Source organism: Gouania willdenowi, chromosome 8 (genome assembly GCF_900634775.1).
Source record: "Gouania willdenowi chromosome 8, fGouWil2.1, whole genome shotgun sequence".
Classification (NCBI taxonomy): domain Eukaryota; kingdom Metazoa; phylum Chordata; class Actinopteri; order Blenniiformes; family Gobiesocidae; genus Gouania; species Gouania willdenowi.
Genome location: NC_041051.1, coordinates 22,366,885 through 22,394,441, shown reverse-complemented (window position 1 = coordinate 22,394,441; position 27,557 = coordinate 22,366,885). Strand labels below are relative to the sequence as shown.

Here is a 27,557-nt window from a genome sequence, read left to right as displayed (position 1 = left end):
TATACAGACTTTGGCATTTGACTCGTTTTTGAAGTTCACTCTGCACAGTCATGACATTTATTAATGGTAATGTGACTTGTGATGGTTAAACTTAAAGCTGCAGTTTGTAGAATCCTCTCTCCGCTCCGTTTTGAAACCGAAACTGAAACTCAACCTCCCTTACCGGTATATTTTGTGAATTCTCTTAGCAACTTCTTTCTCAAAAGACACTAGTGACAAATGTAGGGACGTTATCTTGTGTTAGTGGAGATTTTTCTGATATTTTAGAGACTCTGACATGAATGCACGTATTACTGTAGTTACTGTCCCGAGCAGCAACTGCTGCTGTTGGCTCGTCCCCTCCACACACAGAGGGGGCAGTGATCCCAGCCGCTCTGAGTGGCAGCCACATTCAGACTGTAAAATGAATTTACCTTGAACACGCGATTCATCCTTTCGGTTCTCGCTCTCCCTCTGAAGCAGGTGTGTGTGCGGGCAGATGATGCAAAGCGAAAGCAGTTCGTTCCTTCTCAGTGTTTGTGGCTTTATTCTGTTGTTTCTCCACCTCGGTCTGCCTTTTTCCGCTTGATTTGCTGTGTAACTGTTGTGCCTAACGTTGTTATGGGGACTTCTGCTGGAACGTCCGCAAATGCACGTTTACTACCGATGGTCCTTGAATGCGTCTGACTTCAGTCAAGCAGCCAATAGAAACGCCCAAAACATCTCATGGAGCACACATGTTTGTAGAATGATCTCTGATAGGCTGACATCCAGATTCCAGGAGCGTCACACTCCTTTATAAATTTCATTTACAGGGCCGGGAGAAAGAGATGAGATTCACTGTCCACTCAGAACACTTTGGATTACAATATGCTCAAAGATGATTATAAATTTTTGACCAAATGATGCAAAAAAAAAAAAAAAAAAAAGTTACAAACCGCAGCTTTAATAAATTGAAAAATTGTCTGACAAAACACTAACCACACACACATGCCGAAACACAAAGACAATTAATGACACCACACACATATTTAGGTTTACAATGCCATTAGTAGCTTCTAAACCACTTTCTTGTGCCATCTGCAGAGTGTTACCAATTATTATGAGTCTTTGATGAAGTGAGCAGCTGTGTTTGGTGCGTTGCATTTTCAAAATATTTTTTAATCTTTTTAATCATGTAAATCACATTGAATTGCCTTGTGTATGAAATGGGCTATACAAATAAATTTGCCTTGTCTTAATATTAAACAAATATTGAATAATTCTTTAATAATTGTAATAATAATAAAATAATAATTCTAATAGTGTAAATATTACAATCTAATTATTTAAAAATATCCCCCGCCCCCTGTAGGAGATAGGAACAATGTTGCGGGAAGGATAAAAGTAAAAAATTAGTTTGAAAAAACGTTGAATATGATTAGAAATACAAATGAACTTTCTTCTGTTGATTATTGTTTTCTTTTCTTTAAATATAATTAAATTGCGTCCTGTATTGTTCATTGTTAAGAGAATCAAATTTGATCGAAAGACTTTTACGGAGGGTTGTGACATTCACGACCTTAAGCAAACCTATGAAATAGCTCATGAACATGAACGATGGGAGCCGAGTCACAGTTGTGAGCTGTTCGCACAAACACCGTGGGAACAGCGGCAGCTTTGAACATGTGCAATTCATTTGCAGTGGTGTGGGTCTCCTCTCTGTTCTGACCTGCAGCTGGGAATGCTGCGGCCAGGGGCCACTGTAAACCTGACCGTCTGTGAGGGCTTTGGGACGGGGGAGGGGCTCACGGCAGCACCCGCTACTTGTTCAGGACAGTAATTTGCTTTCATGTAAGTCTCTAAAACATTAGATAACTCTCCGATAACACAAGAAAAAGTTGCATCGATATGCTTTTCAGAAAGAAATACGTAGCTAAGAGGAGTTGCAGCACTGCATCTGCACATTTACACCATGATGTCATGAAGGTACCCACTTTTTGAAGCTCTGTGGTCAGAACAACACAGCAGGACTCTGTGACCCTAAACATTGAAAAGATGCCTGCACAGACTGACACATTAAAAAAAGAACTATCTGATAATTAGTGGCAAGACCTTTATATATTGCTATAAAAAACCAAAGCAAATCTAAGAAAGTAAATAGAACAAAATCCACCAACACCTCTTAACTTTACATACTGTTTAACCTAGATGAAGACAATGTTACACTTTACAGTTATTTTACCACCAGTTAATTAAAGTGTCTTTTGTAATCCAATCAGAAGGCAGCCCAAATTGACAATATGTGATCAGTAATGTCAAAACATCTGAAACATGCCTACCCTGATACGCTTTGGAGCACAGGTCTTGCAAACCATCATGCAGAATCCATTTGAACTGGGCAGGGGAGGCGGGGAATGAGGAGTTCCAAAGAGATGGCGACGGCATGTATTTGTTGAGGTTGTCGAGCACTTGGCTACAGTTCCACGCCCAGTGTACTCTGGGGGGCTTGTGGCCACAGGTGTAAACTCCGAAAAGAGATTTGTCCAAACTGGAGCTGGCATTCTCCGTGGTCATGCCCAGGCACATGGAGGACCCCAGGTTTAACAGGCGTCCCCGATTTATCCACTTCCACCTCTGGCTGGGCTCCTGGCAGGAGGGCGAGAGGAAGAGTGAACGGTCTCGCACACCCAGGCATCCCTCAGCGCCATCAAGGAAGAACGCAAAGTCGTCATTCTCCAACGGCACTGTGGAAAGAGAGGAAGACAAAGACAGTGGTTAATAGTATAAACATACTATAGTACAAACATAGAGTATATAAACATGTTAATAGTAAACATGTTAGGAGATTTGATTTGATTTGTCTCAATGCTTCAGTTGCCCTGGTAAAAATACACACATTAGATTTGTTCATGATACTGTATATTATTAACAAGTGCTTGGATTTATATTGTGCCACCACAGATTTCTTTTTACATTCCCATTTCACACACGGCAATCTGGATGAAGCGCCTTGCCCAAGGACTTGCGGGCAGCATCACTAACCTCAGCTCTATCAAACATCCCACAGGGTTACGGTCACAGTCAATTCAACCTAAAAATATCCAAAATAGATACATTTCGAAACTGCTGAACCAACACATGCATGCTAGCCTTGGTGATGGAAATTTCAAGAAGAAAACCCAATGACTTCCCAAAATGACGTGGTTTTCCAATATCCATTTGTCTTTTCTAGTCTTTTGGTGAGGATTTGCCCAAAAAGTGACCACAGAGCCAAGATTTGCACTGCACTGGTCCAGAATTGAATGTGTAAGATGTGCAAAGTCACCAAGAGAGTAATAATAACTCCAATGTTTTTACACTCATTCTGATGAGGGTTTAGTGGGTGTGGTTCACTCATCCTCTTTCTTTTTAACTGCACTTCAGACACACACACGCACACACGCACACACACACACACACCGCAAAAAGGATTTTTTTCTTTCACCGAAACACTTCCTGTTTAAAATATCACTTTAACACAAAACATTCATTAGTCGGGGATTGTGCTAGCACTTTTGCTAATTTGTCACACAGGTTGCGATGAAACGACCATCACAGAACGTCGGGTCCTCAGTAAAAATACCTTGGGCAAATTGACAAGTGGATTGCAAAAAACTGCAGATACATTCATGTCGTCGAGGACATGGGCTTCACAAAGGGTTTTACAAGTTGTCTCTAAAAACCCATTGAACAAGGCTCCATCAGGTAGCACAATAATGTCAAAAATTCATGAACTCTATGAAACTGAAAAGAGAAAACAACAACGTGTCGCCCTGGTGTGAGACTACTGGACTTCTGTGAGTAACAGTAACATCGAAAAGCGTCACTTTGCAGAGGCATGCGCTCAACACTTCTTAACATTGAGTGGGGAATTGAAGCTAAAATCACAACTGTAGGGACTGACTGTGCATGAAACATGACAGCTGCAGCTAAAACTGTTGCCATTTCAGCCTCTGCCTTGTGTGGCTCACATCTTACTCACAGTCCAGCTAACACTTTAGAGCTAGAAGCACAGCAAGCAACCATTGATCCCAACACGTGAACATCATTCACGTGTACAGAGCAGAGCCTATCATTAGTATGCAGGACTGTCCTTTGGAGTGGTGGTACACTCATTCAGGAGCTCATGACAAGATGGCACTGCTGGCTCATAAATATCTTACCACTCCTGCAACCACTGTTCCATGTTGTCAATTGCAGGCAACATTGTAAATAAGAAGCATCCAGCTCTCCTCTTGGACTACGTCAAGAAGTTAGTTTGTCTTAGAACTTGGTTGAAAGAGGAGTAACTGTACCACATTAATGTGTATAAATTAGAGGTGTCCCGATCTGATATTGATATCGGATATCGGTCCGATATCAGCCAGAAAACGGATATCGGATTTTATCGGACTGCATTTAAAATCACCGATATAAGCTCACCGATAACATTTTCCGCTCCAGTACTTCTATCCATAGGTGACTGTGGTTCACACGCCAACAAAGTAACCTACTGTTGCTGACTATTGTTCTCTGTTTGAGTAACATCACTAGATCAAGCCTTTTCTAACATTCCACACTACAAAATAAGTCATAAAAGTATGTATGATTCGTGCTGATATCGTATTGGATCAATATCGGTATCGGCTGCAATATCAGTATCATATCAAAGGTGAAAAAGTTGTATCGAGATATCTCAAGCATAAATGAGAAGTTTGGTAATTGAAGTGAACATACATGTTGAATTCATATATATTCCTGTCTTAGTTGCATCTGTTTTCTCATGCAAATTGAAACGTTATTATATAAATTAAAAATAACTAGTGCTTAACGTGATTAATTGAAATTAATCCACTTGCACTAGTAAAACTATATATTTCCATATTGTGAAACAAAGGGTTGCATTATCATCATTTACCTCTCAAATTAAAATGCAAATAAAGCAAAAGACATGGGTTTCAGCACATCAATAAACCAACTTAGTTAACCTAACTAGCCTATTTTTTAAAGCAGAACTATGTAACTTTTTCAACTTAATAAATCCATATTCTCGTAGTCCCTCTGAGGGTAATACAAGTATTTATGGGGTGATTGGGGGGTCTTACATCTCTCCCTGCTGTCTCTGGTCAGAAAACAGCACTTGAAACTTTCCCTGCCTCCGACCTGGTGGCAAGACGTACCGCTTTACGGCAGCCTGATACAAACTGCACAGGATTGTCTACAAATTCACGTCGTCGCAACAAGCGGCACGCACACACACTCGCAACCTAGCGCTCCATCAGGCAGCACACACACAAATATCCATCCATCCATCTATCTAACTATCTTTTTATCTAGCTATCCATCCATTTTCAGAGCCGCTTTGTCAGCACTAGGAGTGTGACGATATCTCGATACGGCAATATAACATATAATACATTCCGCACAATCGATTATCGATATGCTCCCGCTAAGTATCGATTTTTTTTTTTTTCTTTCCAAAACCTTTTCTGCTTTTCACTAAAATGTGCTGGTACATCTTCACAGAAATTGTGTCACTGTTTGTTGAAGCAAGCAATATATTGTTTACTGGAATATTGCACTATAATGGTGTCACTGGCAAGAAAAACCCTATTTTTCGTTTACAGAAAGCACTATTGAAAATACTTATTCATTTACATTGGTATGTTGACACTTATTTACAGAAATGTTCCACTAAAATAGTGTCACTGTTCATAGGACACTTTTTCAATTTACTGTCTTTCGGAGATGTAAAATAAAAAATGTATTTTTTCACTTCCTCTTTTTTTTTTTTCTTGTTATGTCAGATTATCGTAGATTGATTTCTGACCAATATATCGCTAATCGCAGTATCGTTATATCGTGAGATAATCGTCATTGTGAGCCTTGTATCGCGTATCGTATCGTGAGGTACCCAGAGGTTCCCACCACTTTTCAGCACACAAACAAACACATCACTCACATTTCCACACTCATTTATTTATTTTACTTGTCTCTCTTCCTCATACTGTTCACATGGTCACGTGGGACTATATGTGTGAAAGCACCCTTAGTGTCACTGTTGTATTAGGATTTTTCAGTGATTGGCTGAGAAAAGGTGTGCGTGTAGCTGTGGGGTGGGGCAGGCGGCGGGGGGTGCAGAGTCCAAAAGGGACCTTTAGGAGGAGCGCAAAGCGCAAGTTCCTTAGTTTTGCTTTAATAGTAAGTGTATTCTTACAATTTATTATTAGCCACTAGTTGGCATTCATGAGAGTTATTTGGGGGCATTTAAGAACACCGTGCTCACCTCTACCAAAAGACTACTGCAGGTAAGCAATACCTATGTAAAAACCAAGCCATCCAGCATATAGTCTGTGTATTAACATTTTTGTTGTATGTTTTAGATAGCCGTTATTTCTTATGTCATCAGATGTTTATGTCTCCCATGTTAACAGTGATGAGCTATGCATTTTTCACTTTTATGACATACTTTCTCAACAATCTATTCCCAAAATAAACCAGAACGTTTAACATAATCAGTGTCTGCTAACATACAAACAGACAATCACAAATGTGAAAGTATGTACTTCCAACCTGCAGGAATGGTGTGATAATGCACTTTTCTCATAGTATAAGCCATTGTTACAATATAAGCTTTTATTACATTATGGCTCATAATGCAATAAATTGTTACATTATGCAAAATTATGTTAATGACGCTAAGAGCTCATGATTTTATTAGATTATTAGTCGATTATTATATTCCGATCTTTCATTACATTTAAGTCATGACATTATTAGTTGCTATCGGATTATTGAAGGACTAGAAACTTAATTTTCAGAGGTCATTTCAAACAGAAGTGTGAATACAACCCTGCAGAAGACAGGACTGGATGTGAGATGTGAGAGCACTCACAGCCAGGGCAATCAGAGAGCAAAATTCCAGGGGAACTTAAAGCCATTGAGCTCTGTGAAAGTGAAGCCACAGCAGCTCTCCTGCTGTGAACTCATCTTCCTCTTTGCCATGTCGCCTTTTTTCCTATCACCGCAGAAAGTCTCTCATTCTGAGGAGAGAGAATGAAAGAGTAACTGGCAGAACTCGCCGAGAAAGACAATCCTCCCAAAGCCTCCACACTCGGCTCATCACTTGAACCAGATTCTAGGACATAAGCTGGATTTAATCATTTCAGCTTTTTATTAAGTGAGGCTCATTATTCCTGACAAATTAAAATTGAAATATAAAATACAAAAACACCTTCCTCCATTCATACTTTTATCTCTTCAAACCATAAAGTTTCAATTTTACTGATATTTACAATAAAAAACAAATACCAGGCATTTAACTGGTCAGTATGATTAAACAGTATACGAACAGACAGGAAATTCCAATCTTCTGTGTTTGTCTCATTTTTGTTTTATGGTGATCTGACCTCAGAAGCAACACACATTTTGGACAGGTTTACTTATCCCAGGGGCAGGGAGTTTACAGAAAGCGTAACGTAGATTTTGGCATTCTAAAGTCACAAAACAAAAACTGAGTGAAGTCGACACTTTTGTACGCAGAACGGATTTTATAAACGAGTGTGTGAACAAAAGCGAGTTGTTGAAACTCTCCATCACTCCCACGCATGAGACAGCTTTTACGTGCTTAGCTGTTGAATCACTGCAGGATAAATATTAGGCCTGTTTAGTTTACATTTTTAAACAGCTGTGATCATATCTTTACTTTCTTTTATGGCTTGCAATTGAAATCTGTGCTATCAGCTTGGCGCAAGATGATTCCACAAACCCTGAACTTCCTGCACCATTTTATATAAATACTGTAAGTCCAATTGATAATATCACAATAATTGTAATATCTGATATTAAACACTTTAAAGGCATTTCTGTTCATTAAGGTAAAGCTGATTGCCTATGGGCGAAATGCTGCAACATCATCTTTTAATCACTTGGCAGGATATTTGTAAGTTAAGCAATGATTGAAGATTAACAATAACACATCAACGCCTATGGCTGTACTGGACGTGTCATAATGGGTCTCCACATCATCATCTACTGCTTGTGGGTACTGGCTGAGTCTGGCCAAAACAATGAAAGCACCAGAACATACATTCCAGGTTTGCCATGCTGACATCTTGCCTTGGCCACAGTAATACAACATCACAGCTGTAAACGCATGAAAGATTAATTAAATTTTCTCCTGTTAAAGGGAGTGATGAAGCTCATGCACAGGAATCTATTCGAGATTCTGTCCTTGTCCAAAGATCTGGACTGGTAGAACACTGATTACAATGACAAGAACATCTGTGCCATTGGCGTTGGCCATCAGGACTTTGCTGCCCTCTTCTGCTGCAATGCTGGCATGGAGGAAGATACATGATGTGTCAGCTTCTTCATGATTTCAAGAAGCCAGCCCATCCATGCTGACTCTACATTTACTGTAAGTAAATACTTAAAAATGATGCTCGGGTTCAAGTCGGGCTCAGTCACATCAGTGCCATAAGGCATTAAACACTTTACATTTCAAACAGCTTAATATGTAGGTGGCCAATGAGCTTGTTTCACTTGGTCGTCCATTTTCTCTATAAAAAATGTAGAGGACTCCACCTCACTGCACACACTTATCAACTTCCCACTTATTTCTCTTAACCTTGGCAAAGCACACACTCCACATAGCCTAGTGGTTCTTATACTGGAGGTACTAAACCTTGCACACTCACAAAGACATGTATGGTACAGGGATTGAACCTCCAACCTCTCGAGCAGAAGACGACCTCTAAGTATCATCACTGTTATTAGTGAGGGCAGATATTTGATTTTATATATATTCAAAAGTATTCTAAAAAAGAAATTGACTATAAATACCAAGTTAAAATTGCTAAATAGAATGAAAATATCTCAAATAGAATTTTAAAATACACAATATTGAACCTGAGATGTTTTTTATTCTTAAAAAATACGTTTTGTGGCAATTATGGTAATTTATTTTTTCTTACATATTTCTTTAAGTGTCAACATCTCACAGATAAAGAATGTGCAACCGAGTGGAAAACAGAACAGCAAAAAACTAGGTGCGTTAAACAGAGGCGTAAAGAGTAGTGATATATCCTACTCAAGTAGAAGTACTGTTACTTGATTTAAATTGTACTCGAGTACAATTACAAGTAAGTCATGAATGAAATGCTCAAGTACAATTAAAAAGTATTACTTGGTAATAAATCTTGCCACGGTTCTCTAGCATACAGTAAATATCTCATGTATAAACTTAAAAAGGAAGAGACCAAATCTTGCACAATTGGAAATTAATTTAATTTAGGCATCTGTATAAAAAAATATTATTTTTTGAATAAAATAATGGCAATTAATTCAATGCAAAATTTTAAAAAAAATTCTCAGGCTCTAAGTATAGCTACATTTATGAACTCTAACACTGACAAAATGTTGTTTTGGCGCAGCGCATTACGTTTAAATCTGGTTGGTCGGCTACAATGTGATGCATGTGATTGTTGTCTGGTCATTTCATTTTTTGTAGTTTCACATTGATCATTTTGAACAAAATAATAATGATTTAGTCAGTAACGGTTGGGTTTAGAAATGTCACAAATTACTTTACTCCTTTAAAAACATACTAATATTACTGATTTTGAAATATACTCAAAAAAGTACAACTCAATTAAGTCATTGTAATCTGTTGCTTTCACCACTGACATTAGATACATGGTTAAAAAGTGATAAAGAAGAAGCAAGAGAAGAAATTGTTCTGACATGCATAACTTAATACATTTGGCTGACTTACATTTAAATAGGGGTATTGAAAAAAATCGATTCGGCGATATATTGCGATATTACGTCGCGTGATTCTCGGATTGATTCAAAATGCATCCATATCGATTTTTTTTTTTCTTTTTGTACCTTTATTAAACCATCAAAGTCTTTTCCACTGCACATTGTAACTGCACAAAGAAGTGCTCTGAAACCTGGGCATGTTGACCTGCTTGTGTTTTTTCAATAAAATCTAAATAAATAAATAAATGAAATCTTTCTGCATTTATTTGTTGTTCTAGACATACAGTACACCTCAGTTAAATTTCGGATTTTATCGGACTGCATCTAAAATCTCCGATATAAGCACTCCGATAAGTTTTTGTTGTTTTTGTCTCCGCCCTCAGTTGTTCCCACCATAGACTGACAGTAAAAAAATAACTTACACTTACATCACTTGATCAAGCCTTTTCTAACATTCCACACTACAAAATGAGTCACAAAAGTATGTATGATTCATGCTGATATTGTATCGGTTCAATATCGGTATCAGCCAACGCGCAAGGCTGCAATATCGGTATCAGATCGGAAGTGAAAAAGTTGTATCAGGACATCCCTACAATACACACCCCTACATTTACAAACGTTTGATGTGTGTTTTTATTTTTATTTTACATATTCCAAGTATCTTCCATTGTAATAATCTTTTTTTTTTTTTTTGGGTGGGGGGGGATGATGTTAGCCCCAGGCCTCCTTAGACCTCTGTGCGCCACTGGTGTGACTGTGGTCGTTTGCAAAGGCCTGAATGTGTTAATTACATTCTAGGGTCACATCTGGCCTCAGGGGGCCAATGACGCGTCACTCCACAGCACGGCCGACAAACAAACACATCCCGTACGTTTTCTGACCAACAGAGACGTAGAAAGTCGTTTTCTCTGTGCACACTTTATAAATGAGTAATAAATCACAGCACTTCCACGGAGCGCAGAGCCCCCACCTCTCCTTTCTAACATCTGGTCCCACTCAGCGCTCGGACTTGTATTTCGTGGCACAGCGACGCACCAAACCCTGGTTACGCAGCGTTTAAACAGCAAAAATCACTGAAACCCCTCCATTAAAACAAAGCCTATACCATCAGTTCACATACGTCTAGAACTTTAACCTATAGTTGGACATTGAAAGAAAAGCTGACGTGTTCTCACCAGTAACGCTCCACTTCAGTTCCAGACTGAAGAAGAATAAATATAAAGTGCATTTGCAGAGCAGGAGACGCAGACTTGTCCATGTTGAGCCAAATCCGCAGTTTCGGTCACGATCGCTGCTGTACATGCTCACGGCCACACACACACACACACACACATACACACATACACACTCATACACACACACACACACACTCGCACAGCAGTAAAGAAACGAACAAAGAGGGAAAAAGTAGATCCAGAGCTTGAGGAAGATGAGCAGGAGATTGTGACCGCTAGAGCTCCGTCTGCCTCTGCCCCTGAATGAAGCAGCCCACGGTGTGCGTGGTTCGCAAAGTGAGGTACGCGAGCCACAAAAAGCAAAAAAAAAAAAAAGTGAATTCCAATTTGTTTAATATTTAATCCTACATAAAAGCTAAGAGAAAAGTTCTTCACAAGAAAAATTATGGGTTTTGATAGCTTTCGAAAAACAGGAAACATGTTTATCTGTTAAAAAAATAGTAGCTTAGTACCCACCCATCCACAGGTTTTAATATACTATTACATTTTTCATTTGCATTGGTTAAAATAACTTCTATCCATCTATCTTCTACCGTTTATCCGTGGTCAGGTCAAGGGGGCAGGATCCTGAGCAGCGAGGCCCAGACTCTTCCCGTGGGATCCTGAGGTGTTTCCAGGCCAGCCCAGAGACATTTTCTATCCAGCGTGTTCCGGGTTCTTCCTCGGGGTCACCTACCGGTGGAGCGTGCCCCAAACACCTCACCAGGGAGGCGTCCGGGGGCATCCTAATCATGTGCCCAAGCCACCTCATCTGGCTCTTCTCAATGCAGAGGAGCAGCGGCTCTACTCCAAGCCCCTCCTGGATGACTGAACTCGATCTGCCACTCTATCCTTCCCTCACTCAGGAACAAGAGTACAAAAACGTATTTGCTAAAAATAAAAAAAATCTGTATCATTTTTACATATGCTTGATAAAAAAAGTTTTCATCAACATGCAATGCACTAAAATATCATAGGCCTACCTGTTAAAACCAGTCAGCCATACATTTCCCAACCAATGTGCTCTTTTTCAGTGTCATGGGGGTCTACTGGTCATCAGGCGCTAGGTGGGGGTACACCCTGGACAGGTCGTCAGTCTATCACAGAGCAACACTCACACTCCTATTCACTCCTCCAATCAACCTATCCGTCATGTTTCTGGATTGTGTGAGGAAGCCTGAGCACAGGGAGAACATGCAAACTTCACACAGAAAGGACTCGTGTCCATTCTAATGCTTGAACCTATAGGACTATGTTGCTGTGCACCCCAATTTCAAGGCAAGTAAAACCTACTCTTGTCAGATGTTCCTGATCTTCTTTGGCCGTTCATCATATATAGGCCTACCCACTTTCTCCTGTACAGCTTATAATGCAACCATGTCTATCTTTATAGAATACATAACTCACTATCCTGCCTCACAGCGATGGTTTGCACCTCAAAAGTAGGTCTGACTGCCGGCAAAACACGCTCTAAAAAACACTGTAAACCTGTTAAGGCATACTGTATGTGTGATAATTGTACTTCATTGAAAAAAGGGGCCAACACTTCCCAGGCACAGTCACTCCTACAATACATTTATATGGACTGTGGAGAGAAACTAATCTGAGTAAATGTATTGTAAAAGTATGCTCAGGGATAACATGTAAACTGTGCACATTTTAACTCTGACGTGTACTTTATAAACAGTCAACAACTGCATTTACACTAATGTGTAATATAGACAAATGTTGCACAAGGCCTGTATTTACTATAAAGCATTTACATATTATACCTGATCTACTTTTTGTGTATTTTTAGTGATTATTGCAAAATATGCAGCATCTTAATATCTGCTGTTTTGCATATTTCTCCTAGTGCTGGACACGTAATCCATAAAGATTGTTTAAATTGATGTTGGTCATATTTTTTGGAAGATTTAACTACAAGTAAATTACATTCCCGATAAACAAATCTTTACTCTTAAAATGTACATTAATGACATTACAATCTAACTTTAACAATAAAAATTTATTTATGGTCGGACGGCATTTATAGACACACACACAAAGCTTTTTTAACCAATAGTATTTTAATGGTTTATGCAACTTTCTGCAAAGGTTCAACCTCCTTAACAGTACTAGTATGCATTATATTGGCCAAAAATAATTTCAAACATACTAAATAAATATGTGTTATGGTAGAGAGAGAGAGAGGGGTCAGTAAAAAACAGTTCCAATTGAAGGCAACTTGAAAACAACAGTTTTCTTAATAAAACTTGTTATATTGAAAAGTTTCTTTTAAAAAAAAAAAAAAAAGTAAAATGGAGGGGGTCATTCCTCAACAGCCTCTAGTAGCACAACTCTAAAACCAATCCTTATAAAAACTGAGGCGGAACACTGCCACCAGCTGGACGTTGTACGCTTTGGTCATAGGGAGTTCTGGACGAGGGAGAGGAGTCCAGATGTGGAATCCTGTGTCTCCTCATCACAAACTATCTGGGCCTGGAATTTAAGCGAGGTGATGAACTGGTGGCTGGATAATAACATCTTGCTCTGGAGAATTAGAGTTCTATAATTTAACAGCCTCCATTGGTTCTGAGGGTTTGATGGTGGAGGAAATTGAGAACAAACTGTACTTGGTCTACTTGGTATTAGCCTGGCTTATGCAGGGGTATGTGTGTGTGTGTGTGTGTGGTTAAGACCTTCTAGACTCTGTTCCAACTGGCCAAGCTGTAGTGGTTTTACACCTCAATTTATCTTTTTTTAAACTCAAAAACACAAAAAAAGAACATGTGAACCCCGATTTGCCAACCGTACAGTACCAAAACTTGCTCCTTGCCGTGTTAAGGCATCCAGGGCTTTGACCCCCAGAACAATGCCAGTGAGCTGGGCTGGATGGACATGGACCAAAGGTGGCTCCACTACCCTCCTTATCTTGTCTGTTAATCCTCAACCCACCCCTTGCTGCCATCTGACCTTATTCTTTATGGTGAGGTGAGATGCTGTGTAGCATCATCTCCATCTCACTCATAAAAACCCATTCAGTTCATCAGGTAAAAGATGTGGGCTCAGTTTGAGGCGCTGCTGTTAGAGGAACTGGATGTAGAGGCAACAGCTGTTCCCGAGGTACCCGAAGAGGCCACTGATTTGCGAATGTGAGGCATGAGGAAAGGGTCACTGGCCAGTTGGTGCACATCGATGCGGTCCTCCTTACGGTAGACTAGACAGCGCCTTATAAAGGCCTGCAGAGGAAGAGAAATAGATCATATTAGGGAAAAAAAAGACTTGTTTCTAAAAACAACCAATGGTAGCGTGTATCCGTAGCAGCATTGAGTGCCAACTGCAAAGCGTGATACAACTTTAATGAATGAACACAGAAAATGTAACCTACTCAATGTGACGTCATTCTATTAAAAAAAAAAAACTCCAGCAAATTCATTTTGTCTGTTTTTTGAAATATATGTTTTGTTAAGTCAGACATGTTTTTTTTCAGGAAAATTTATCTCCTGACATGTTTCCACTGTCACCTGCCAGTCTTTTGTCATAGTTTGACGACAAATGTTTTTTTTAAGTGATAATAAATAGACTGACTAATTAATAAAAATAAAAATAAGTGAATGAATTAGGGATGTTAAGATGAATCGTGAGCCATCCATTTAGATTTCAAAATTCAGGACGCACCACCGTGTTTTAAATCAGAAGTGAGGGAGCATTTTGGCTTCCCCAAATTCATTTTTTTTTTCCGAAGAAAAAAAAATGAATATTTTTCAGTCATCATTTGTCGACAGTCTCATTTTGTAAAAGAAACCGTGAAAGAATCGTATCGTGAACCCAGTATCGCAAATCGAATCGCATCGGGCGTTGAGTGAATCGTTACATCCCTAGAATGTTTAGAATAGTTTTTGTTAACTAATAAAAACAAAACTGTATTAGCACATGGGATGAACTCATGTGATCTTATGCATTGATCACATCAAATCCGTCTGTGTGTTTTTACAATCATTATTACCATTCCATATCAGGTTGATAAATGGTAATTGAATCTTCAAAAAATAAAAATGCTGTATATTTTAGTTGATTTAGTCAACTAAAACCTTAATGTCATGACTACATTTTGAATAAAACCAATTTTGGTTTTATTTAGTCCAAACATTATGACCAAAACAATCAAAATTTGCTGTCAAAATTAACAGTAGTTATTAAAGAGTGGTATAAAAGCATCTGCTAAATGAAATTGTAATCTATTGTCCTCTTTTTATTTTTAAATTCCTCATTATACACCTGTCTGACAATTATCTTTAAATGCAAAAAAAGATTGATTAAAAAATAATGAAATAATTTTTGTAAAAGTTTGCCTTTTTAGATCCCTGCATAAATTATATATACCTACATATTATTTTAGGTCCTATAGAAAGAAAAAATATAAAAAAAATTCAATAGCAAAATTAAAAAATATATTTCTTACATGCAATTAATGTTCAATAACTACTTTTACGTTGTACCTATATCATTATGCAAAAATAGGTTACCTGTACAGATACAGAGATTTTATGAGATATTAACACATGTAAAAAGTGTAACATGTCACAGATGAACTACCTTTGCTTCATGCGTGACTACAGGTTTAGGAGGGAACTGGACATCTGTTGCCTTCAAAATGGTGTTTTCCTGCAGTATGTCCTGCTGGGACTGGTTATGGCCGAAGGGCTAGAGAAAAGAGACGGAAACTGAGCATCACTGCAGCCCTGTCCAGGTAAGCTTATACCAGAACAAAATGAGGTAAGAACAGTTGAACAAAATCAAGTTATTTCCTCTTGAGTAGGTGTCTTACCTTGCGGCCATACAAACACTGGTAGAATATGACGCCTACAGACCAAACATCGACCTTATTGGAGATCTTTGGAGGCTCTTTGCCAACCACGAAGCACTCAGGGGGCAAATACCTGGAGGTCAAGAGGTGAACGGGCAAGGAATCAATAAGCATGAAGGAATCTTTCCTTCTTAGAATAAACTTAAATCTATGCACATGATAGCTTGACGATGGCTCCAGGAAGAATAAAAATAAATGCAGAAAATAAACGGTGCAGAGTTGCTACGTATGCACTGGATTAAAAAGATAAATTAACTTTACTAAATACCAAAAATGGTCCCCTAATCACAAGAGGAAGCAAAGCCCTAGAAACAAAACCACATTCCACTTTGGTGAAAAGAATCTGTTAAACTGTGTTTTCAGAATGAGCTTGAAGTGCTGCGATCTCATCTGCTTCTTCAACTGAAATGTGCATGACACTTTAAAACACAAAGTTTGTGATTTATAAAAATCAACGTAGCATGACAATGTGCGCAGCAGTACAGCAACTCTGAGCCTTTATTTTGGAGACAAATAAAATAAATGCAAGTACGTGAACTAGGAGTTGAACAGATTAGTCGACTTAAGTGTTGTCTCACGACTCTGTCTACGTGACGTCGACTAGTCACAGTACCTGACTTTTGCCCAAGATGGCGGTGCAACACAGTAAATGAGGTCCCTAGTACCCCTGCACGGCAAGGCAGCACAACATCAAGCGTTTCTCCTCAAACTGCAGCCGGTAGGCAGATACTACGGCTAATATACATGCTAACGTTAGCTGTAGTGGTAACATGTCTGTGTATTAAGCAGATCTGGAAAACATCAAAGTCTGTGACCCGAAAAATCTGTGGGGTGGCGCTCCAGTGGCATCTGACATTGTGTCCTTGGGCTAGACACTTCACCCACATTACCTAGTATGAATGGTAGTGTGTGAGTGAGTGTTGGTGGTGGTCAGAGGGGCAATGGCGCACTATGTCAGCCTCGCTTCCGTCTCTCTGCCCCAGGGCAGCTGTGGCTACAATAGTAGCTTACCACCACAAAGAATAACGCCTTATTTCTGTAAAGCGCTTTGAGTGTCTATGTCAAAGCACTATATAAAATCCAATGCATTATTATTATTACAATAGTTTTAAAGAACGTTTTGCGTTCATAGATCATTTTGTCCTTAAAGTGAATGGGAAAAACCTTGAGTAATAGACTATTCACTGTCATATATGTTTGCCTTGTTTTCTTTGGGTTATAGCAAGTGTTCATTGGCCTCGTTTCAGGGTTAGGGTTTGATCAGAGCTCAGCAGTGTCATCTCTTCCTGCAATTATCTGAAGCTTTTCTTCTTTCCCTACAACAGCAGTTGGAACACCGGGAACTCCCACATCTTTTTTTAATGCTGCATTTAACAATTGTAAATAAAAGATCTTTAACTGATCTAGTTAAAGATCTTTAACTCTGTCCAGAAAACACATATGACCACACTGTCTGTAAAACATCAGCCTATTCCAGCTGACTCAGGCCTTAAAGCAAGGTAAGAGGAGCTGTTTTATGAAAAATATAATTTGTTGTTCCATCCTGAGGTGAAAGAAGAAATCTTACCAGTATGTTCCTGCTCCCTGTGACGTCAGCTCCATGCCATCAACTGAGTTGTAGCTGTCGTCATCCATGATCTTTGAAAGGCCAAAGTCTGTGATTTTGATCTCCCCACAGGCAGTGCCGTTTACCAGCAGGATGTTACCTGTGTTGCAAAGGAAAAAATTGTTTTTTTTGGCTCAACCCATCCGTAAGGAGCATGCTTTACTGCATCAAGGGAGTATTTAAGGGTTAAAGGCCTTGATCAAAAGCCCATAGTGGCAGTGATCTGGGTGTGGACAGGTGATATATATATATACTGTATATAATGATGAAAAATGTGAAGAGGTTTTTCCAGCATCCTGATACAAAAGCCAATAGAACTGGAATGAAGACTTGCCAGGCTTAAGGTCGTAGTGAATGATAGGCGGCCGAATCTCATTTAGGTACTTGAGGGCATTGACGATCTGCATTATGATCGACCGTCCTTCTTTTTCTGACATGAGCTTGTGCTGTTTCAGGTAGAAGTCCAGGTCGTTGCCCTCACAATACTCCAGGACTGTGCAGAATCTGGTCAGAACAAAAAGAAACCCGTAAGCAGTTTAAAAAAAAAACATCAGACTGACTTTAGATCACAGGTTGTTTGAAAAACGAGGCACTTACGAGTCAGTGTCGAGTGAAAAGTAGTCATAGAGTTTAACTATTCGCGGATGGTCCAACTCTTTGTGGATTCTATATTCTCTGCATGCATGTCTGAGGGGAGAAAGCATAATTCACTGTAAATCTAAGCACAACTTGTAGATCTTTATGGTTTACCAACAGCGAGCAGAGAATCTGTTGTAGTTTTAAATTATACTCACTTATGATAATTTTCCTTCTTCTCGTCCCTCCAGTTCTTGTTTAACTGATGGATTTTGACAGCAACATACCTTTGCTCTGTTAAATCAAAAGCCTAGAAAAAAAAACCCATACAACTTTGTTTTAGAGCACGTGTCAAACTCAAGAACCAGGGGCCAAATCCGGCCCTTTACAGCATCCAATTCGACCCGCAGGAGAAAGTAAAATTGCACAGAGAAGTCAATTTTTCCACAAATCTTGCAATTTCTCGCAAACAATTCCACAAAATTCCACAAAAATTCCTAACCAAAATTCATATTTTTTTAATGTTAAAGTTGCTCTGTTTTCCCCACCTAAAAGCTTATTTTCCATATTTGGCCCTTTAGTCAGTGTAGACAGATAAACTCCTAGATGATGGGAAGCCTCCTTCTCTCACCTTGTAAACTTCACTGAATCCTCCACGTCCAAGTAGATGAAGCAGCAGATATCTGTCATTTAACGTTGGATGATCTTTAAATCTAGAGAGAGTGAGAATTAAACTTTTTAGTTGAGCTCCGACCTCAACTAATACTGTAAATATTTCACTATTAACATCACACTACGCTAACTTTTAATTACACATTTTAGATGTTTCTCTTATTCTCACTTGTAATGCAATTTAAACTGTTGAATAACTGCAACTGCTTAACTCAAAAAGCAAATGCTGCATTTTATTTCAACGTGAAAAATAAACTTAGGTACACATGAATATAGGCAACTCGCAATCACCACAAATATATGCAGTCCTCATCACTGGAAAGTGACGACTCAGTTATTTTGGAACCTTGGTAAGACATGACAAAACACGTTTCTACTTGTTCAAGAATCTATTACCAAAACAGCTTAGCACAACTTTTTTTTGCACACCTCTAATCTGATTCATAAAGAACTCATTAAATAACTTTTTTAGTCACGTTGACCGTCATTGACGGCCAATACATGTATCCATAAATTCTGAATATATGCGTGACGAAAACATTAGCGTTTGTCATGTGAATGCTAGGCATTGACTAACTTGTAATGTCTTAGTGAATCTATATGAAATCTGTTATTCAAAGTTACTCATAAAATATTAGACGGAGCACTTTTAACTTTTTGTTGAAGTAGAAAATATGCAAAACAAACAAAATCTTACTGGGAATTATCTTCATTGTGAATCCTTTTAAGCTCCCTTATGTGCAGGTTTCGCACTCGCTCCAATCTCTCAAGCTCTGCCTGGATCTCTGCCTCTTCCTGCACACGCCAAACAAACCATTCATAAAGAAACTATTTGTCAATGCAGAAAAAAAAATAATGTATGAGAAGTGACTGTTAAGTGAGGCTAAACCTTTTTAAGATGGCATAATCTTAGCTTGAAGATTTCCTCCTGCTCGTGATACTCTGCTTGTGATAACCTGTGAGATCACAAAAACAAATTGTCACGTTTGTGCAGCACAAACATTGCAAAGATAAAGAGTTTCAAACTGGAAGGACGTTGGCATCGTACGCTTCACTTTCTGCTCCATTGGTCTTGCTTTTGCGTTTGTTCTGCTCCAGACTGAGTGGGGGTGTTTGGGCCATTGAGGGAGGCTTACGTTTAGCCAACAGTTTCCTCTGCCTTTCAATATCCTCTCGCTGAGAGTTGATTCGTTCTTGTTGTCTAGAAAATGGCAGTTGGTCACATATTTAAACCTCAAACAATTTCTCTGGGTATAATTTTATCTAAATTCCTTGATATAAAGTGAAGACAATAGCTATTCCAAATAATAAAAAAAAAAAAGCAGAACAGCATAATTTTGACAGTTGAACTTGCAAAACCAATGTATAAATGAGAATCCTACTTGATAAGATTTTGAAAGGCATATCCGTCGGTCCACTGCTCAGTGAAAGAGGCCCCGTGCCTTACGGTGGTGAAGTGGCCCAGCCGAAGCCTGTCCTGCATGCTTTTATCCCGACATGCCATTTTTTCTTGCTTGGACTGGAGTAAACAAGCACAAATGATCAATACTTTATTCCAGGTCCCAATAAGGCCTTTATCAGGTGAATAATCAGAAATACACCTACTTTTTCAATCAGCAGCTTCTTAGACATGGTCACACACTTATTTAGACGTTCCTTGTAACGTTCCAGCATCCTCTGCTGTTCATCTATTTGCCGTCTTAAATCACAGTTTGCCTGGAACAGAACAGAATAAAAAGTTTAAAAAATAAAATAAAATAAAAAAAGTACACTGAAATATACAGAGTGGGGGAAAAACAAGACGCAGTTCAATATCTTTTAAAAACTGGTGAAAATACAGGTTTCCTACAGCTTTAGTCAAATTTAAATTCAAGACTTTTTAATGCCATTTGAAATTGAATTTAAAACCAACTTTAAAGTAAACATAATTGGGGTAAAAAAAATGCCACATCAATTACATATGGTTAGGGTAAATTTTTTCTATTGTCTAGTGCAGATGTTCAACTGGCAGCCCCCAAAGAAAGCACACAAAGATACACAACATGAGAGTAAAATACGCAAAAAAAAAAAAAAAAAAAAAAAATCAGAATCACTCTAAAAACACAAGATAAATACAAAAAATAGCCAAAAATCTATGAAACAACAGAAATACAAAAAAAAAAAACATTTAAGAAAAAACTTTTTACTTTTTCCCACATTATTTATACTAAATGTTACCATTTATTTTGAAATGTAAGACTATATTGCAATCATAAAAACCTACCTATTATGTGTTAAGACGTAAGATATTTGAAGCATTGATTTAAGACATTTTAATAACAATTGAAGATTCAGGAATTTAATGCTTTTTAAGACTTTTTAAGGATCTGCAGGAACCCTGAAATAGCAGGCAGACTAGCAGGAATGATGTGATGCATTTAGTACCCGCAGCAGATCGTCTATTCGGCCCTCCTTCTTCTCCAGGTCAGAGTTCTTGTTGTTTTCCATCGCTGTTAGTTTCTCTACTGTAAGGTCAGACTAAAGGACACAAACACAATCATGCTATAAGTGGATAATGACAGAAAATGCTATGATCCACTATATATAGTTCTATGATAGAACTAAATGAGATTTCCTTTTAGTGTTTTGAGTACCTGAGTGGATTTGTGAAGCACGTGCAGAGCAGCAGGCTTCATTAAACAGGAGGGGTGCTCTGCGTTGGCCGAGTTGACTGAGGAGGGGCTTCCCTGTTGCACCTGGAAAAGCAGAAACGTCTGTCTAAATAAACCTTCTACGCACACAGCAGCTGCAGATTTCCCAAATTGTGAATTTCATCACATCAAAGAATTTCTAAAGAGCTGAGGCCACAGTTTGGATGAAACAAGCAACAACAACAACATTCAGCAGGAGGAAAGAAGATTCCATGGAAGCAATGACGAGCAGCAGAATCAAACGATGTGAATGGTGGGTGTCAAAGGTGGCGTACACTAATGCTTTCTCTAGGGATGTCCTGATACAACTTTTTCATTTCCGATATGATACCAATATTGCAGCATTGCGTATCGGCTGCTACAGATATTGATCCGATATGATATCAGCATGAATCATACATACTTTTTTTTTAATATATAAAAAAATAATAATTACTTATTTTGTAGTGTGGAATGTTAGAAGAGGCTTGATCAAGTGATGTTACTCAAACAGAGAACAATAGTCAGAACAGTATGTATGAGAAAAAATGACCCATTTATTATTAACCAATTGGTTACATGAATTTTAACCTTCAACATAATATCAACAATAGAATAAAATAAAATAATAAAATAGTTAAAGAAAAAAAAAATTAAAAATCGGAAATTTCAATCTGATATTCGTTTTCAGGCTGATATTGGACCGATATCCAAAATCGACTGGGACACTCCTAGTTTTGTCATCTCAAAAGGAAAATTTGTGCACAAAAAGTCATGAGTTACATCTTTGTTCTTTTTTATCATTGCATCTTCAGATTTGAATAAGATCTGCAAAATTCTCCTCAATTATTAGACTTTATTTTCATCTCTATAATAAGTAATAGCAGATGTTTTACAGACATATGCATCTGTGATCCTTCTGAAGCATAACCCACGCTGTATTGTTAAATGCAAATATAATGAAATAGGGAGCTGGTGCACTCTTTACAAATTTAAGAAAGAATTTCGACCAGTTTTAAGAAGCGTATTAATGGCAATGTTTAGCTATTCTCTTTTTCCAGGGCATTTGTGAGGTCAGGAAAATAATTGGGAGCAGCCTTCAAACTGATGGAACACCTATAGAATGTTTTAGCATGATGTCAGCAAAGTTCTAAACTTAACTTGTTCATATGTCTTTTTGGACTCTTGCTTTAAGTGCTCAGCGAAATAGGAAGACGACGCGCTAAAATGACTCCTGAAATGTCTTGTAATCAGGGTTGGGGCTCAATTACATTAGTCAGTTCCAATTTACAGTTTTCAATTACCTATGTTTAATTTCAATTTAATTATGATTGCAGTAACCAGCATTTTTTCCATTACAATTATTCTTTTAAAGTCAATTACAATTAATCACAATTCCTGAGCCTGAAGCAAACAACCTAATAAAAGCAAACCTTCCTCCTGTGTTAACATCTCTTATAATAATGGATCCTAAATCAGCTGTAAAATACACTTAAAACAAATACCTATCATCTAATTTCTTTCCCATCTATTGGTTACTTTATAAGGCTTCCTAATCAATGACAATATAGGTTTTAACAGTTTTGTTGTGGTCGTCTGAGCCTTTTTTGTGTCAGTATACCCCACGATTTCAATCTTTTTTTTTTTTTTTAAATGGTAAAATGTGGGAAAGCGTGATATGAAACATATTTTAATAATTGTTAATTATTTAAAGTCAATTACAATTTCATTACAGCAGCAATAATTGTATAATTGTAATTAATTATCAATTACAATTATAATTGACCACATCGACCATCAGCATTTGGAACATCTGAATCATACAAGGAGCCATCCCATTATTTTTCACAAGATTGTGGTCAAGCCAGAATGCTGAGAAAAATGTTAAAATAAGTGGCAGAATTGCATGAAATAAAGTCATTAGATGATAGAAAAGAGGCTTTAAAGAGTCCACAGAGCAAACGTGCTCACCGTGACTGGGGGATTGGAGAGAGAGTGTTGTGGGGAAGAGCGGACCACTGGTGGAATTCCCCTGGCAGGGCTGGTACCAGGACCACTACCTCCCGCAAACTGACAGACACGTTCAGAAAGAAGAAGAAGAAGAAAAAGAAGAGGAAGAAAGTGATTTGATGAAAAGACAGATGGTTTTAACCAAAGTTAGCAGAAGGTGTGAAAAGCAGCACTGGAGCACGTGAGCGGTGCTTGATAGGGATGTCCCCTTCAGATACGATACCGATATTGCAGCCTTGAGTATTGGCCGATACCGATACGATATCAACACAAATCTTACATACTTTTATTACTTATTTTGTAATGTGGGATGTTAGAAAAGACTTGATCAAGTGATGTTACTCAAACAGAGAACAATAGTCAGCAACAGTAGGTATGAGAAAAATTAACCCATTTATTATTAACCAATTGGTTACATACATTTTAACCTTCAATATATAATTTATTCAATTGTAGAATACTGTAGCTATTATGTTGAAGATTTTAGATGCAGTCCGATAAAAGCCGATATTCATTTTCTGGCTAATATCGAACCAATATCCGATATCAAAATCGGATTGGGACACCCCTAGTGCTTGATATAAGGCACAGAGGAGGCGTTTTCCTCTGATACTTACCTCAAAATAATCACTAATTTTATGTCCTCTTACTCCAGCTTTACCTGTGAAAAAGAACCAGAAAGTTTAGAGAGACGTCCGAGATAGAAAACAACTGTGACAGTGGGATGACCTCACCTTGGCTGCTATCAAAGTGGTCTGCTTTTCGTTTTCTTACTCTCTGGTCGTTGGCCTTTTTTTCAGGAGTCTGTGGGGAAAGAATCATGGCTCATTAAAAAGAAATATGAAGGACCAGCGACATGGCTGAAAAGGACAGTTAGACCAACCTCTAGCTCTTTGTCACTGAGTGAACCCACGCTGCATAGACTCTGATTGGATGACTCATTTAGATTCTGACCCGAGCCCTGGTAAAATGAGTGGGACATACATTCAATGGCATAAGATAACAAGACATTCAGCTGTAACTATTCACACACATTTAAAAGATTTCCCTTAGAGTTGGAAACCAGATACCAGGAATCCACCACCACCTCCACCACAACAATTATTAACTTCCCACTGAATGTAGACCAGCGTCAGCCCTAATGTGGTTCCCTTGGTGATGTCTGTCAATCAAATGAATCGCATCAGAATTCAGCAGGCACTGTCCAATCAGGGGGAGACACTTAGTCATTCAGAGCACACTGGAGCTCTCTCGCTGAACTCTCCTAAAATGGCTGAGCATTAGGCATGCTGTTGGGGATGTATTCCTCTCTCAGTCTGTCACCTTTAAATAATGTCATCTATTTTTCTCCTGCTCACTGAAAAAGATTTGGTGGAATGCTTTTTCCTTCTTTTTTTTTTTAACAATGCAAGACGGCTTTTATTCTCTACAATGGTTGATGAAAAGAAAAAAATACCCATCATAACTTTTACTCTACTAAACCAGTGCTTCATTTATTATTTCCCAATTCAGCAGTCACGGTAAATTACAATGTCACCTGTACAACTTGGTGATATTGCATTAAGAGCCAGTAGAAAATAATAGTAATTCTTTCAGCCATTTAAGAAGCCTCTTCCTCCTCTCACTCACTTCCACCACACACATTGCATTGCTTGTCACATAGGATGGTTGGGGCATGATTCCTCAGCAAGAGTCGCCGCCATTTTCTCTGCAGCAGCAGGAACCATGCCATGTTCTGGGCTCCGCTCTGCCTATGGCTGGCATGGGGCCCACTGCTGGCACCAAATGACTTTGTAACTGTTCCAAGATCACCTTCTACAAAGACAGATCCATCAGAGAAACGAAGACAGCTGTCTTCTCTTTACAGCTGGTCAACAGCATCTTCTTCTTTCTTAACCTGCCCTTACCCCTCCTCCTCCCCCGACCACCCATGTCCATCCTTGGCCCTATTGGCACAAATCACAACTTGCATATACAGCCGCTACATCGTGAGCCAACCAGAGATGCCATATCCCACCCGCCAAAAAAGCACAGACGTGTCTCAACCTTCTCCAGGGATGGACAAAAAAGATGTGGGGCCAAGCGTGTCCATGCCAAATAGCAGAATGATACCAAGGCACAAAGAGACAAAGAAAAACAAAGACTCGACCATAAAAAGTTACATAGTATATATTGTGCTCGTGTGTGCTATTTAAGTGCAGGAAACAGCGGCCACATTTCATCATTTCTGAACAAACCTTTGCCACACCGACCCCGGTGAAGCGTGCCTCCAACAGCTCCTGCCTTCGGGGGTCCAGACTATGCAGTTCTTCCATCATTGCTGTGAACACAACAGTACAAAATTCAGTACGTAGAAATGAAAATATTCAAGTGGGTGTCAGAGATCACCATTTCAAAAGGCACAGTTTGGTGACTCATGGCTTTCCAAGCAATATGGATATGGAAAACTCCTGTTCCGAGTCATACATGAGCTTTAAAACAATGTTTGACATAAACTAAGTGAATCAGCAAAGGACAATTCAAGCAACTTAGTTATCAATATCAGTTAGTTATCAATATAAGTGACATTGTAAAGTTCCTAAAGACACAGGCAGACAATACTTGTGAACGCACATAAATCAACGAGGTAGGCCAGATGTGTGAAGTCACTGTCTATAAAACTGAAAAATCGTAGCTTCATGCGATTTTTCTCTGACATTCTAGACGTGGATTACGGATGGAGTTATAAAAGGTCAGATTTGAGGGTGTACAATCAATGGAAAGTGCTACAATAAACACTCACCTAAGCCTTGAACAAACATTAATATTTATGTTACACGCTCTACAATGAGTTGTGTGTTCGGATTACATGCATTACATATATACATGAAGTAAATTGCATATGGATTATTAACTGTGTCCCCTAGATAACACAATCAAACTCAAAACGTTAGTAGCAATTACGGAAAACCAGTTTATCTGAAATTACAATATCTAACACTGAGTAATGACAAAATATGAAGAGTTTAATAAAAAAAAAAAAACCCGATGTTAGTCATCACTTAGCATAGCTAATCGTTAGCTAGCTTTCATTATTAGACATGTATAAATCTATACAGCACCAAAAATAACAAAACACTTACCACCACCGTTATTAAATGCTTTCTACAAATTAAACCTCGACTTTTTAAAGTGTAATAAGAATCAGCAGCCAAAGGCTATCAGACAAACAAACATATGGCTAACGCTAACAAGCTAAACCAAAAACAAGTCCTTCCCCTCACAGCACACTTGTCAACAAGCGTTCCCTTCACCAGCGGTCTAACCGGACACTTACTGTTATTTATTGGGATTTGTTGTCACCACTGCAGCAGTCTCCGTTATTTGCCCGGTGCTCGGCGGACCCTCCCAGGCAAGGCCGCATTCACAGCCGCGTCCCTCGCGTTGCCTGATAGCCACGATCCGGACAAGGCAGCCCGCAGCGTGTCTCTAGGTAGACGATGGAGGATTCCCTCGGAGGCCTCGCTGACTTCGGGTATCCCCAAATCTGCCTTAATGCAGTCCTTATAAGGTGGGGATCCCCATCACATCCCTCTATCCGAGGACCATACCGTGGTTCGGGGGTCGTATATCTCGCTTCACACAATGGCGACCCTTGAATCCCAATTTTTTTCCACCAGGTATCACAGATGTCTTGAAGCCAGCGGTAGTGACCCCCTCCTATCTTTATCTCCCCCTGTGGTGTGGTGTGGCGAATCTTTTATGTTGCATAAAAAAGGCTACAGGTCGGATGCAGTCCTCCTCTTCATCACCGCAGGGAATAAAACCTCTATCAGAAGTTGTGCTGACTGCGCGTTTCAGTTGAATCCGGATCGATTCGGTTCGGTTCTTATGTTTTTTTTTTTTTGCAATGTAAACAATAATCTGTAAAGTCTCACGTTTTCTCGTGAGATCATTAAATTCTTTTTCACAGTCCAAGCCTGCCCCAAACTCTGTAGAATGAACCAATGGCAAACCTCTGAGTGCAATAAACTATTTAACATCACCACCCACTTATTGGAAACTTTTCCTTCTCATTATGGTCAGAATTCAACACACGCAGAACTCTAAAATCAACTAAACTGAGAAATTATAAACACGTATAAATAACAAACACACTTAACTATCTATCCATTTTCTTAACAGCTTACTCTTTCTTTAAGGGTGGTAAGGGTCTGCTGAGGCCTCTAGCTCTA

General features: G+C 38.8%; 2 protein-coding genes across 4 annotated transcripts in view; both read right to left on the bottom strand.

The window, feature by feature from the left end:
- mrc2 (mannose receptor, C-type 2) overlaps positions 1 to 11,226 on the bottom strand; it is a 35,203-nt gene extending 23,977 nt beyond the window's left edge. For both annotated transcript variants that reach the window (XM_028455562.1, XM_028455563.1), the window contains exons 1-2: positions 10,923 to 11,226; positions 2,301 to 2,705 (exon numbers count right to left, since the gene is read on the bottom strand). In XM_028455562.1, the coding sequence (XP_028311363.1) occupies positions 2,301 to 2,705; positions 10,923 to 11,049 (532 nt within the window). In that variant the 5' untranslated portion in view covers positions 11,050 to 11,226. The remainder of the gene's footprint in view (positions 1 to 2,300; positions 2,706 to 10,922) is intronic.
- A 1,876-nt stretch (positions 11,227 to 13,102) lies between these two features.
- Positions 13,103 to 27,240, bottom strand: tlk2 (tousled-like kinase 2). Of its 2 annotated transcripts, XM_028455546.1 has the most exons (21): positions 26,660 to 27,240; positions 25,581 to 25,663; positions 24,227 to 24,304; positions 24,078 to 24,147; positions 23,961 to 24,004; positions 23,305 to 23,403; positions 21,298 to 21,399; positions 21,089 to 21,181; positions 20,270 to 20,380; positions 20,047 to 20,183; positions 19,713 to 19,865; positions 19,554 to 19,620; positions 19,362 to 19,459; positions 18,624 to 18,705; positions 18,211 to 18,302; positions 18,014 to 18,103; positions 17,751 to 17,920; positions 17,378 to 17,516; positions 15,772 to 15,883; positions 15,540 to 15,647; positions 13,103 to 14,182 (listed from the first exon to the last, which is right to left on the bottom strand). In XM_028455546.1, the coding sequence occupies exons 2-21, from the start codon at positions 25,659 to 25,661 to the stop codon at positions 14,009 to 14,011; spliced, it is 2,100 nt and encodes a 699-aa protein (XP_028311347.1). In that variant the 5' UTR covers positions 25,662 to 25,663; positions 26,660 to 27,240; the 3' UTR covers positions 13,103 to 14,008. The 2 variants fall into 2 exon arrangements, with proteins under 2 accessions (XP_028311347.1, XP_028311348.1); XM_028455547.1 differs by lacking the exon at positions 23,305 to 23,403.
- Between the last annotated feature and the right edge of the window lie 317 nt (positions 27,241 to 27,557).

Bases quoted from the DNA above. Each gene is read 5' to 3' on its own strand.
- tlk2 (XM_028455546.1), bottom strand. From the start codon at position 25,661: ATGATGGAAGAACTGCATAGTCTGGACCCCCGAAGGCAGGAGCTGTTG. The intron at 24,305-25,580 runs GTTTGTTCAGAA...TCATTTTACCAG, and splicing joins CCGGGGTCGGTGTGGCAAAG to GGCTCGGGTCAGAATCTAAA. The intron at 20,184-20,269 runs GTAGGTGTATTT...TGTTTACTCCAG, and splicing joins AGAAGCTGCTGATTGAAAAA to TCCAAGCAAGAAAAAATGGC.